The sequence below is a fragment of the Notolepis coatsorum genome, assembly GCF_963971535.1.
Source record: "Notolepis coatsorum genome assembly, contig: SCAFFOLD_150, whole genome shotgun sequence".
NCBI lineage: Eukaryota > Metazoa > Chordata > Actinopteri > Aulopiformes > Paralepididae > Notolepis > Notolepis coatsorum.
In genome coordinates, this window is record NW_028170110.1 from 136,542 (window position 1) to 150,000 (window position 13,459).

Consider the following 13,459-nt stretch of genomic DNA (forward strand, 5'->3'; position numbering starts at 1 on the left):
CCCTCTCCATGCAATAGTGCAATAGTGCTCATTTACCTTAATTTATTGATCTAAATTACTGCTGCTACCCTTTAAACGATTTTTTTAAGTTTTAAAGTACTGATTTTATTGGCCATCAGGCTTGTGAATGCCAGCTCCCCCGCCTACCCCCCCACCCCCCCCACCCACTTTGTGCCAGGCAGACTCTGACCTGACTGCTGCTGTGACCACACTGTCACCTCCATTTATATTGTAAACACTGAATCAGAACGTGCAATGTTACTCACTGTGCCTTGCATATTATATTTATCTATTTTTACTAGGGATGCTCGATATTGGCTTTTTTACCGATACCCCGATATTGTCCAACTCTTAATTTCCGATACCGATATCAACCGATACCGATATATGCAGGGTCCCCCCCCCCCCCCCCCCCACCCAAAAAATGGAATAATTTCAGGTAATTAACATTACATATCTCTTGTGGAATTAACACAACATTATGCATACTTTTGACAATAAATAAAATCAGAATTTGTTTACTTGCTTGCCTGGGTAAATAAAGGTTATATAAAAAAAAAAAAAAAAAAAAACATTTTTGAAAACATACCGATATTTTCCGATATCACATTTTAATGCCGATATCGGCCGATAATATCGGACATCCCTAATTTTTACCTTACCTTATTTTTTTGCACTCGCTTATATTTCAATTGTAGATATGTTTTAGCTAAGTATTGTGTGATTTGTGTGAAGGGCGGACTAGCAAAATAAGATTTTCATTGTACGGCAAACTGTCTGTTTAACTGTGCACATGACCATAAACAATCTTGAATCTCTTTTGACTCTTTTATTGTGTGTCCATTTATGTCTGTCTATTTTAACTTTGGTCAATTGATGAGAGCTATTGGATATCGGAATTTCCCCAGGGGGATCAATAAAATATCTATCTATCTATCTATCCATCTATCTATCTGGCGGGTAAAATGGTGAAAAGACAAATTACCAAAGTTAGTGTTGGTTCCAGTTCCGAGGGTGAGCGCAGGCTTGTTGCCGAAGAGGCCGGTGCCAGTGCCGAACGAGGGGGCGCTGGTGGTCGTGGTGCCGAACCCAGTCGTCTTGTTGCCAAACAGGCCCTGCTGCAGGAGACCAGAACACACCGACACCGATGGTGTTTTAACCCCTTCACTGCCACACGACAGCCGGTTAACCCTTTCACTGTGACAATACAGAGGGTTAGCCCTTTGTCGGTTGTCGGTTGTGCGATAGTAAAGGGCTAACCTTCTGTCGTGTGGCAGTGAAAGGGTTAACTAGATAACCCAAGTACATGATGTAATATCTTCAAGGAAGCAGATTGGATATCTGAAATGGTTCGATTCTGTTGATATCCAGGGGATTTGTGAGCAAAACAGTATTTTGTTGGCCAGACGCCGCACGTTGGCCTGGAAGACGCTGGGTCACGAAAGGTGGTGAGGGGCTAGCTTTAGCTTAGCCCTCAGTCCTCCGCACGTACACCCTTCACCCCCAATATCAAAATGTCAATATCGCACTCAAATTGTGTATAGCCAAATCTGAAAATACCCCTGGTGGTATTATTAACCTTTAAAGCTTTTTGCCATCACATTGCCATTATGCTAGAATCCAATGAGTACTCAGCTAAAAATGTGCTTACCTACAGAAACTCCATTAACTAAAAGACATCCATCCTGCTCTTATTTTGAAGCAAAGAGAATAATTATAAATTAACTTGAATTATTATTATTATTTTTTTTTTACCTGGGCGCCGACATTGCCAAACCCGGTGTTGGTCTGGCCAAACAAACTGGTGCCCGCTCCAAAGCCTGTAGCCGTGCTGGTGGGCGCCGTGGCCCCAAACAAGCCGGTAGCCGGGGGCGCTGCGGTGGCCCCGAACAGGCCCTGTGGGACCAGAGAGAAGGAGAGAGACTTAGACCCGGTTCTCCTGTGGTGCGGTGGCCCCGAACAGGCCCTGTGGGACCAGAGAGAAGGAGAGAGACTTAGGGTTAGGGTTAGGGTTAGGGTTAGGTGGCCCCGAACAGGCCCTGTGGGACCAGAGAGAAGGAGAGAGACTTAGACCCGGTTCTCCTGTGGTGCGGTGGCCCCGAACAGGCCCTGTGGGACCAGAGAGAAGGAGAGAGACTTAGACCCGGTTCTCCTGTGGGGCTGAACCGTAATGTTTCATTTATACAAACTTCTGGTAGTAAAAAAAGTACGAGTGAGAATCTGAATCCAGAAAAAGGTGAGAAAATAATGATGATTTTATTAGACCTTTACCATTGTTAGAAGTCTCCATTTGACACACTATTAAACCGATTTTGATCAGAAGATCCATCTACGATATATAATCGATGAGGCTGTTCTTTAAACATTTTTTTAAATGTTTTCTTCAAAATGTTCTTTTTTTATATATAAATATCCTCAAACTAAATCCTCAATTTGAATAAAGTGATTCATCTGATTAAATTAGTATTTATTTTTTATTAAATCAACTTTCTTTAATGAATATAACTCCGCAGTTTTTTTTAATACTATAATATTAGTGTAGCCTAATCTTTATCTGCAACTGTGAAGAAAACCCCCATTGGTTTAAACAATGAATAGACAAAAAAATATATATATAAAAAAAAAAAAAAAAAAAAAAAAAAAAAAAAATTAAATTCGAATTTTGATTTAGAATTCGAATGCCAACGTAACGAACGAACGTTGGAACATTCTGGCTCAGCCTTAATACTTAAATGTTCTCACAATGCTGCTGGTGTTGGGCTGGCCCATGGTGGCGGTGTTGCCAAAGGAGAAGCCTGTGTTGGGCTGGGTGGTGGTGGGCTGGCCGAAGGGCTTGAACAGGCTGGCCACCTGCTGCTGCTGCTGCTGCGCCGCCACCTGCTGCTGCTGCGCCACCTGCTGCTGCTGCTGCGCCGCCGGGCCAAACAGGCCGCTGGGGGCCGCGCCGAAGCCACCCGCACCTGGTGGGCGAGACACCAGAGAGGGTTAGGGTTAGAGCCCAGAGCGTTCACGCCCCATACACGTGAAAGGTATCAAAACGACCGGCTTGACTATGGCAAAGGCGCTATTACTTTTCGGAAAGTTTCACCGCACCGTTTGGCTACGAATCGACTTTAAACGGGAACATTTCGGTCCCATTGGAAATTAGAGTGGTGGAGTTGAAATAATTTTTTTCCACCACCTTGGGTAAATTGCGACAGTGATCTCAATTTTGGACGTAGAAAAAAAAAACATCAAAACGATGACACGGCTGTCGGTTCGCTCACAAAAGAAAAATAAATGGAATTGGACATTTCTATCTCAACTGATGACCATTTCTTTGAAGGTTCTCCTCCCCATAGACACCAATGTGTTCACACTCTAGGAATAGGCTGGTTTTATCGCTTCCCCCCCCTTCTGTTCCGATCGCCACCAAGGCCACAATTGTCGACGGAATGCCACAATATCACACACAACCCTTCACCTACTCCTTGAAGTGCTCATCTGCGCTTCACAACGCTTCATCTCTTATCGTTTGCTTTTAATCATCGTGACAATGCAGTCATGCGTCTGCCCTCATTGAAATGCATTGTATGGAAAGTACAAGTCATTCGTGCCTAATTAGGTAACGGGTGTGTGGCTCATGGCCCATGGCTACAGCTGACCTGCCAATGACCTCTCATGGACTTAACCCTTAATCGCCCCTCTGTGTAGCAGTACTGAATTGCTTGACAGTGCCCTCTGTCTTGCGGGTTGTGTCATTGTACTCAGTAGGGATGTCCTCGATGTAGTTGATGTTGACCACTCCCCCGATCCTTAGACCACGCCCCCTTAGTGTATCTCTTGAACAGTTTGTCATAGAGACTTGCGGGTTGTGCCATTGGACTCGGTAGGGATATCCTCTTTCATTAGTCGATGTTGACCACTCCCCCGATACTTAGACCACGCCCCCTTAGGCCACACCCCCTCAGTGTATCTCTTGAACCGTTTGTCGTCGAGACTTGCGGGTTGTGCCATTGGACTCGGTAGGGATATCCTCTTTCATTGGTCGATGTTGACCACTCCCCCGATCATTAGACCACGCCCCATTAGGCCACACCCCCTTAGCCCAGAAAAAATCTAAAACTCTGAAAAGTCAGAATTTTTTTAAAAACGCGAAAAAGTTCAAAAAAAATTCAAAACTCGGAAAAGTGACATTTTTTTAATTAAAAAAAATCCAAGGTGGTAGTGCCCGGAGCTGTGCCCCTCTATGGTAACGGTGCCCTCCTCCCTGATACTCTAATCCAAGGTGGTAGTGCCCGGAGCTGTGCTCCTCTATGGTAACGGTGCCCTCCTCCCTGATACTCTAATCCAAGGTGGTAGTGCCCGGAGCTGTGCTTCTCTATGGTAACGGTGGCCTCCTCCCTGATACTCTAATCCAAGGTGGTAGTGCCCGGAGCTGTGCTTCTCTATGGTAACGGTGCCCTCCTCCCTGATACTCTAATCCAAGGTGGTAGTGCCCGGAGCTGTGCTTCTCTATGGTAACGGTGCCCTCCCTTTCAGCCGTCCCCCATTCACCCGTGCCGAAGGTGGTCTTCGCCTGTCCGAAGGAGAAGCCCGTGTTGGTGGCCGAGGCACCAAACAAGCCTGTGGCCGCACTGACGGTGGCCGGAGCAGCGGCGCCGAACATACCCCCGGTCGCAGCGGCCATGGGGTTGGTGGGGCCCTTCCTGCCGGCCAGGTAGTCCTCTATCCTCAGCTCCTGGGGAACATCAGAGAAACAGTTCAGACACAGAGAGAAACAGTTCAGACAGAGAGAGAGAAACAGTTCAGACACAGAGAGAGAAACAGTTCAGACACAGAGAGAAACAGTTCAGACAGAGAGAAACAGTTCAGACACAGAGAGAAACAGTTCAGACACAGAGAGAAACAGTTCAGACACACAGAGAGAAACAGTTCAGACAGAGAGAGAAACAGTTCAGATACAGAGAGAGAAACAGTTCAGACACAGAGAGAGAAACAGTTCAGACACAGAGAGAAACAGTTCAGACACAGAGAGAGAAACAGTTCAGACACAGAGAAACAGTTCAGACACAGAGAGAAACAGTTCAGACACAGAGAGCGAAACAGTTCAGACAGAGAGAAACAGTTCAGACACAGAGAAACAGTTCAGACACAGAGAGAAACAGTTCACACAGAGAGAAACAGTTCAGACACAGAGAGCGAAACAGTTCAGACAGAGAGAAACAGTTCAGACACAGAGAGAAACAGTTCAGACACAGAGAGCGAAACAGTTCAGACAGAGAGAAACAGTTCAGACACAGAGAGAAACAGTTCAGACACAGAGAGAAACAGTTCAGACACAGAGAGAGAAACAGTTCAGACACAGAGAGAGAAACAGTTCAGACACAGAGAGAAACAGTTCAGACAGAGAGAGAAACAGTTCAGATACAGAGAGAGAAACAGTTCAGACACAGAGAGAGAAACAGTTCAGACACAGAGAGAGAAACAGTTCAGACACAGAGAGAGAAACAGTTCAGACACAGAGAGAGAAACAGTTCAGACAGAGAGAAACAGTTCAGACAGAGAGAAACAGTTCAGACACAGAGAGAGAAACAGTTCAGACACAGAGAGAGAAACAGTTCAGACAGAGAGAGCGAAACAGTTCAGACACACAGAGAAACAGTTCAGACACAGAGAGAAACAGTTCAGACACAGAGAGAGAAACAGTTCAGACACAGAGAGAGAAACAGTTCAGACACAGAGAGAGAAACAGTTCAGACACAGAGAGAGAAACAGTTCAGACACAGAGAGAGAAACAGTTCAGACACAGAGAGAGAAACAGTTCAGACAGATAGAAACAGTTCAGACACAGAGAGAAACAGTTCAGACACAGAGAGAGAAACAGTTCAGACACAGAGAGAGAAACAGTTCAGACAGAGAGAGAAACAGTTCAGACACAGAGAGAAACAGTTCAGACACAGAGCGAAACAGTTCAGACACAGAGAGAGAAACAGTTCAGACACAGAGAGAAACAGTTCAGACACACAGAGAAACAGTTCAGACACACAGAGAAACAGTTCAGACAGAGAGAGAGAAACAGTTCAGACACAGAGAGAGAAACAGTTCAGACACAGAAACAGTCAGACACAGAGAGAAACAGTTCAGACACACAGAGAGAAACAGTTCAGACACAGAGAGAAACAGTTCAGACACAGAGAGAAACAGTTCAGACACAGAGAGAGAAACAGTTCAGACACAGAGAGAGAAACAGTTCAGACACAGAGAGAGAAACAGTTCAGACACAGAGAGAGAAACAGTTCAGACACAGAGAGAGAAACAGTTCAGACACACAGAGAAACAGTTCAGACAGAGAGAGAGAAACAGTTCAGACACAGAGAGAGAAACAGTTCAGACAGAGAGAAACAGTTCAGACACAGAGAGAGAAACAGTTCAGACACAGAGAGAAACAGTTCAGACACAGAGAGAAACAGTTCAGACACAGAGAGAGAAACAGTTCAGACACAGAGAGAAACAGTTCAGACACAGTTCAGACACAGAGAGAGAAACAGTTCAGACACAGAGAGAAACAGTTCAGACACAGAGAGAAACAGTTCAGACACAGAGAGAGAAACAGTTCAGACACGGAGAAACAGTTCAGACACAGAGAGAGAAACAGTTCAGACAGAGAGAGAAACAGTTCAGACACAGAGAGAGAAACAGTTCAGACAGAGAGAAACAGTTCAGACACAGAGAGAGAAACAGTTCAGACACACAGAGAGAAACAGTTCAGACACAGAGAGAGAAACAGTTCAGACACAGAGAGAGAAACAGTTCAGACAGAGAGAGAAACAGTTCAGACAGAGAGAAACAGTTCAGACAGAGAGAGAAACAGTTCAGACACAGAGAGAAACAGTTCAGACACAGAGAGAGAAACAGTTCAGACACAGAGAGAGAAACAGTTCAGACACAGAGAGAGAAACAGTTCAGACAGAGAGAAACAGTTCAGACAGAGAGAAACAGTTCAGACAGAGAGAGAAACAGTTCAGACAGAGAGAAACAGTTCAGACAGAGAGAGAAACAGTTCAGACACAGAGAGAAACAGTTCAGACACAGAGAGAGAAACAGTTCAGACACAGAGAGAAACAGTTCAGACACAGAGAGAGAAACAGTTCAGACACAGAGAGAGAAACAGTTCAGACACACAGAGAGAAACAGTTCAGACACAGAGAGAGAAACAGTTCAGACACACAGAGAGAAACAGTTCAGACACAGAGAGAGAAACAGTTCAGACACAGAGAGAGAAACAGTTCAGACACAGAGAGAAACAGTTCAGACACAGAGAGAGAAACAGTTCAGGTACAGAGAGAAACAGTTCAGACACAGAGAGAGAAACAGTTCAGACAGAGAAACAGTTCAGACACAGATAAACAGTTCAGACACAGAGAGAAACAGTTCAGACACAGAGAGAGAAACAGTTCAGACAGAGAGAAACAGTTCAGACACAGAGAGAGAAACAGTTCAGACACAGAGAGAGAAACAGTTCAGACACAGAGAGAGAAACAGTTCAGACACAGAGAGAGAAACAGTTCAGACACAGAGAGAAACAGTTCAGACACAGAGAGAGAAACAGTTCAGACAGAGAGAAACAGTTCAGACAGAGAGAAACAGTTCAGACAGAGAGAGAAACAGTTCAGACAGAGAGAAACAGTTCAGACAGAGAGAGAAACAGTTCAGACACAGAGAGAAACAGTTCAGACACAGAGAGAGAAACAGTTCAGACACAGAGAGAAACAGTTCAGACACAGAGAGAGAAACAGTTCAGACACAGAGAGAGAAACAGTTCAGACACACAGAGAGAAACAGTTCAGACACACAGAGAGAAACAGTTCAGACACACAGAGAGAAACAGTTCAGACACAGAGAGAGAAACAGTTCAGACACAGAGAGAGAAACAGTTCAGACACAGAGAGAGAAACAGTTCAGACACAGAGAGAGAAACAGTTCAGGTACAGAGAGAGAAACAGTTCAGACACAGAGAAACAGTTCAGACACAGAGAGAGAAACAGTTCAGGTACAGAGAGAGAAACAGTTCAGACACAGAGAGAGAAACAGTTCAGACACAGAGAGAAACAGTTCAGGTACAGAGAGAGAAACAGTTCAGACACAGAGAGAAACAGTTCAGACACAGAGAGAGAAACAGTTCAGACACAGAGAGAGAAACAGTTCAGACACAGAGAGAGAAACAGTTCAGACACACAGAGAAACAGTTCAGACAGAGAGAGAGAAACAGTTCAGACACAGAGAGAGAAACAGTTCAGACACAGAAACAGTTCAGACACAGAGAGAGAAACAGTTCAGACACAGAGAGAAACAGTTCAGACACACAGAGAGAAACAGTTCAGACACAGAGAGAAACAGTTCAGACACAGAGAGAAACAGTTCAGACACAGAGAGAGAAACAGTTCAGACACAGAGAGAGAAACAGTTCAGACACAGAGAGAGAAACAGTTCAGACACAGAGAGAGAAACAGTTCAGACACAGAGAGAGAAACAGTTCAGACACACAGAGAAACAGTTCAGACAGAGAGAGAAACAGTTCAGACACAGAGAGAGAAACAGTTCAGACAGAGAGAAACAGTTCAGACACAGAGAGAGAAACAGTTCAGACACAGAGAGAAACAGTTCAGACACAGAGAGAAACAGTTCAGACACAGAGAGAGAAACAGTTCAGACACAGAGAGAGAAACAGTTCAGACACAGAGAGAAACAGTTCAGACACAGAGAGAAACAGTTCAGACACAGAGAGAGAAACAGTTCAGACACGGAGAAACAGTTCAGACACAGAGAGAGAAACAGTTCAGACAGAGAGAGAAACAGTTCAGACACAGAGAGAAACAGTTCAGACACAGAGAGAAACAGTTCAGACACAGAGAGAGAAACAGTTCAGACACACAGAGAGAAACAGTTCAGACACAGAGAGAGAAACAGTTCAGACACAGAGAGAGAAACAGTTCAGACAGAGAGAGAAACAGTTCAGACAGAGAGAAACAGTTCAGACAGAGAGAGAAACAGTTCAGACACAGAGAGAAACAGTTCAGACACAGAGAGAGAAACAGTTCAGACACAGAGAGAGAAACAGTTCAGACACAGAGAGAGAAACAGTTCAGACACAGAGAGAAACAGTTCAGACACAGAGAGAGAAACAGTTCAGACAGAGAGAAACAGTTCAGACAGAGAGAAACAGTTCAGACAGAGAGAGAAACAGTTCAGACAGAGAGAAACAGTTCAGACAGAGAGAGAAACAGTTCAGACACAGAGAGAAACAGTTCAGACACAGAGAGAGAAACAGTTCAGACACAGAGAGAAACAGTTCAGACACAGAGAGAGAAACAGTTCAGACACAGAGAGAGAAACAGTTCAGACACACAGAGAGAAACAGTTCAGACACAGAGAGAGAAACAGTTCAGACACACAGAGAGAAACAGTTCAGACACAGAGAGAGAAACAGTTCAGACACAGAGAGAGAAACAGTTCAGACACAGAGAGAGAAACAGTTCAGACACAGAGAGAGAAACAGTTCAGGTACAGAGAGAAACAGTTCAGACACAGAGAGAGAAACAGTTCAGACAGAGAAACAGTTCAGACACAGATAAACAGTTCAGACACAGAGAGAAACAGTTCAGACACAGAGAGAGAAACAGTTCAGACAGAGAGAAACAGTTCAGACAGAGAGAAACAGTTCAGACACAGAGAGAGAAACAGTTCAGACACAGAGAGAGAAACAGTTCAGACACAGAGAGAGAAACAGTTCAGACACAGAGAGAGAAACAGTTCAGACACAGAGAGAAACAGTTCAGACACAGAGAGAGAAACAGTTCAGACAGAGAGAAACAGTTCAGACAGAGCAGACAGAGAGAGAAACAGTTCAGACAGAGAGAAACAGTTCAGACAGAGAGAAACAGTTCAGACACAGAGAGAAACAGTTCAGACACAGAGAGAGAAACAGTTCAGACACAGAGAAACAGTTCAGACACAGAGAGAGAAACAGTTCAGACACAGAGAGAGAAACAGTTCAGACACACAGAGAGAAACAGTTCAGACACACAGAGAGAAACAGTTCAGACACACAGAGAGAAACAGTTCAGACACAGAGAGAGAAACAGTTCAGACACAGAGAGAGAAACAGTTCAGACACAGAGAGAGAAACAGTTCAGACACAGAGAGAGAAACAGTTCAGGTACAGAGAGAAACAGTTCAGACACAGAGAGAGAAACAGTTCAGACAGAGAAACAGTTCAGACACAGAGAAACAGTTCAGACACAGAGAGAGAAACAGTTCAGGTACAGAGAGAGAAACAGTTCAGACACAGAGAGAGAAACAGTTCAGACACAGAGAGAAACAGTTCAGGTACAGAGAGAGAAACAGTTCAGACACAGAGAGAAACAGTTCAGACACAGAGAGAGAAACAGTTCAGACACAGAGAGAGAAACAGTTCAGACACAGAGAGAGAAACAGTTCAGACAGAGAAACAGTTCAGACACAGAGAGAAACAGTTCAGGTACACCTGTTCATCAGCCAATGTGAGTCATGTGCTTGTGGTTTGCCAATACAACAGAGGCACATTCAGGTACTCTTTCAGTTAGTTGCTAAAATGGGCAAATGTTGGGTGAAAGAGAGACATTGGGATGACGGTGGGCTCTCTGCCTGGCCTCCACCTCACTCACTCACTCACTTCTAGTGATTTGTTCTCGTACTCCTTCATGGCGGTGATACACTGGTGCTTGGTGTTGATGCTTGTGGTCACGCCCCCTTTCACCATCGTGTCACTTCCTGTTGGAGGCTGAGATAACAAGAAGGCACCAGTTAAAAAAGTCAAAAATAAAAATATTAAAATATACAAATGATCAAATAGTTGTTTATTCAACCCCTATCGGTGTTGACCGGTAGACATTTTTTAAGTTTAGATTAAAATGTACTGTCAATTAGGGCTGACCCTGATTAGTCGAATAATCAATCGAAAGGAGCTGTAGTCGACTGGCAACATCTTAGTCGAATGCACACACGCACAAAAAAACGTGGCCAACGCTAACGGCACACATACCAGAGGCTAACTGCCTAAGAAAACGGGCACAGAGGCAATGAAAGAGGATTTCACCATCTAATGAACACACTAGACTAGACAAATATCAAGATGTATCCATCAGTGGACCAATTGCATGCTTTTGCACAGAGGACAAGAAGCCTTCAGTCGACTCCTTCAGACATTAAGCTTCACCCCCCACAGCCCAAATGGAATGATACAAAATAAAAGATAAATTGAGATCAATCAAGATTTATTTTTTCAATGGTCAACTGTATAAACCAGCCCCTAGCCTCCTGGGGCCACAGCCACCCTCCAGACCAGCCCCTAGCCTCCCGGGGCCACAGCCACCCTCCAGACCAGCCCCTAGCCTCCCGGGGCCACAGCCACCCTCCAGACCAGCCCCTAGCCTCCCGGGGCCACAGCCACCCTCCAGACCAGCCCCTAGCCTCCCTCCTGGGGCCACAGCCACCCTCCAGACCAGCCCCTAGCCTCCCGGGGCCCCAGCCACCCTCCAGACCAGCCCCTAGCCTCCCTCCTGGGGCCACAGCCACCCTCCAGACCAGCCCCTAGCCTCCCTCCTGGGGGCCCCAGCCACCCTCCAGACCACCCCCTAGCCTCCCTCCTGGGGCCACAGCCACCCTCCAGACCAGCCCCTAGCCTCCCGGGGCCACAGCCACCCTCCAGACCAGCCCCTAGCCTCCCTCCTGGGGCCACAGCCACCCTCCAGACCAGCCCCTAGCCTCCCTCCTGGGGCCACAGCCACCCTCCAGACCAGCCCCTAGCCTCCCTCCTGGGGCCACAGCCACCCTCCAGACCAGCCCCTAGCCTCCCTCCTGGGGCCACAGCCACCCTCCAGACCAGCCCCTAGCCTCCCTCCTGGGGCCACAGCCACCCTCCAGACCAGCCCCTAGCCTCCCTCCTGGGGCCACAGCCACCCTCCAGACCAGCCCCTAGCCTCCCTCCTGGGGCCACAGCCACCCTCCAGACCAGCCCCTAGCCTCCCTCCTGGGGCCACAGCCACCCTCCAGACCAGCCCCTAGCCTCCCTCCTGGGGCCACAGCCACCCTCCAGACCAGCCCCTAGCCTCCCTCCTGGGGCCACAGCCACCCTCCAGACCAGCCCCTAGCCTCCCTCCTGGGGCCACAGCCACCCTCCAGACCAGCCCCTAGCCTCCCTCCTGGGGCCACAGCCACCCTCCAGACCAGCCCCTAGCCTCCCTCCTGGGGCCACAGCCACCCTCCAGTAGGGATGGGAATTGATAGGATTTTATCGATACGATTCCATTATCGATTCTGCTTATCGATTCGATTCTTTATCGATTCTCTTATCGATACCTGATCAATTTATAATTTAAATAAATAAATTAGAAATGCAACAGAACTAAGCTGGTTAGAATAACAACATGCAACTTGACATTTCTGATTGTCATTTATTGTTGAGCCCCCATGTCAGGGGCGACAGTGGCTCGGGAGGTAGAGCAGTCGTCTGGCAATCCGGAGGTTCCCGGTTCGATTCCCACTCCTCCCGGGCAGCGTGTCGATGTGTCCTTGAGCAAGACACTTAACCCCTAACTGCTCCCGATGAGCAGGTTGGCACCTTGCATGGTTGCCTCCGCCGTCGTTGTGTGAATGTGTGAGTGATTGGGTAAAATGTAAGGAACAAATTGTAAAGCGCTTTGGATAAAAGCGCTATATAAAAAAGCAGCCATTTACCATGTCAGAAAAATACAAAAACTGTAAAAAATAAAACATTAACTATAGCCTACACTTAAATAAAAGAATGTATTTGAGATTCTCTTCAAATGTATTTATTTTTTTATTCTTAAACTAATTTAATCTATTGAATAACAGGTCGTTATTCCTCTGACTTCACACACACACACACACACACACACACACACACACACACACACACACACACACACACACACACACACACACACACACACACACACACACACACACACACACACACACACACACACACACACACACACACACACACACACACACACACACACACACACACACACACACACACACACACACACACACACACACACACACACACACACACACACACACACACACACACACACACACACACACACACACACACACACACACACACACACACACACACACACACACACACACACACACACACACACACACACACACACACACACACACACACACACACACACACACACACACACACACACACACACACACACACACACACACACACACACACACACACACACACACACACACACACACACACACACACACACACACACACACACACACACACACACACACACACACAGCTCCCTCCCCGGGCCCTGTAAGGTATTGGCTTGGTTGCTACACGGACACATTTGTATGTTGCACCATGGTACTTCCTGTCTGA

The 13,459-nt window shown here is 46.3% G+C and overlaps 1 protein-coding gene across 6 annotated transcripts in view; it reads right to left on the minus strand.

Moving 5' to 3' along the window:
* Positions 1–13,459, minus strand: part of nup98 (nucleoporin 98 and 96 precursor) — a 136,792-nt gene that overhangs the window by 105,433 nt on the left and 17,900 nt on the right. For 5 of the 6 annotated variants that reach the window (XM_084339470.1, XM_084339469.1, XM_084339466.1 and 2 more), the window contains exons 6-10: positions 10,694–10,801; positions 4,537–4,720; positions 2,743–2,960; positions 1,756–1,896; positions 986–1,118 (exon numbers count right to left, since the gene is read on the minus strand). In XM_084339470.1, coding sequence (XP_084195596.1) covers positions 986–1,118; positions 1,756–1,896; positions 2,743–2,960; positions 4,537–4,720; positions 10,694–10,801 — 784 coding nt within the window. The remainder of the gene's footprint in view (positions 1–985; positions 1,119–1,755; positions 1,897–2,742; positions 2,961–4,536; positions 4,721–10,693; positions 10,802–13,459) is intronic. The other variant, XM_084339471.1, reaches the window with a different exon arrangement.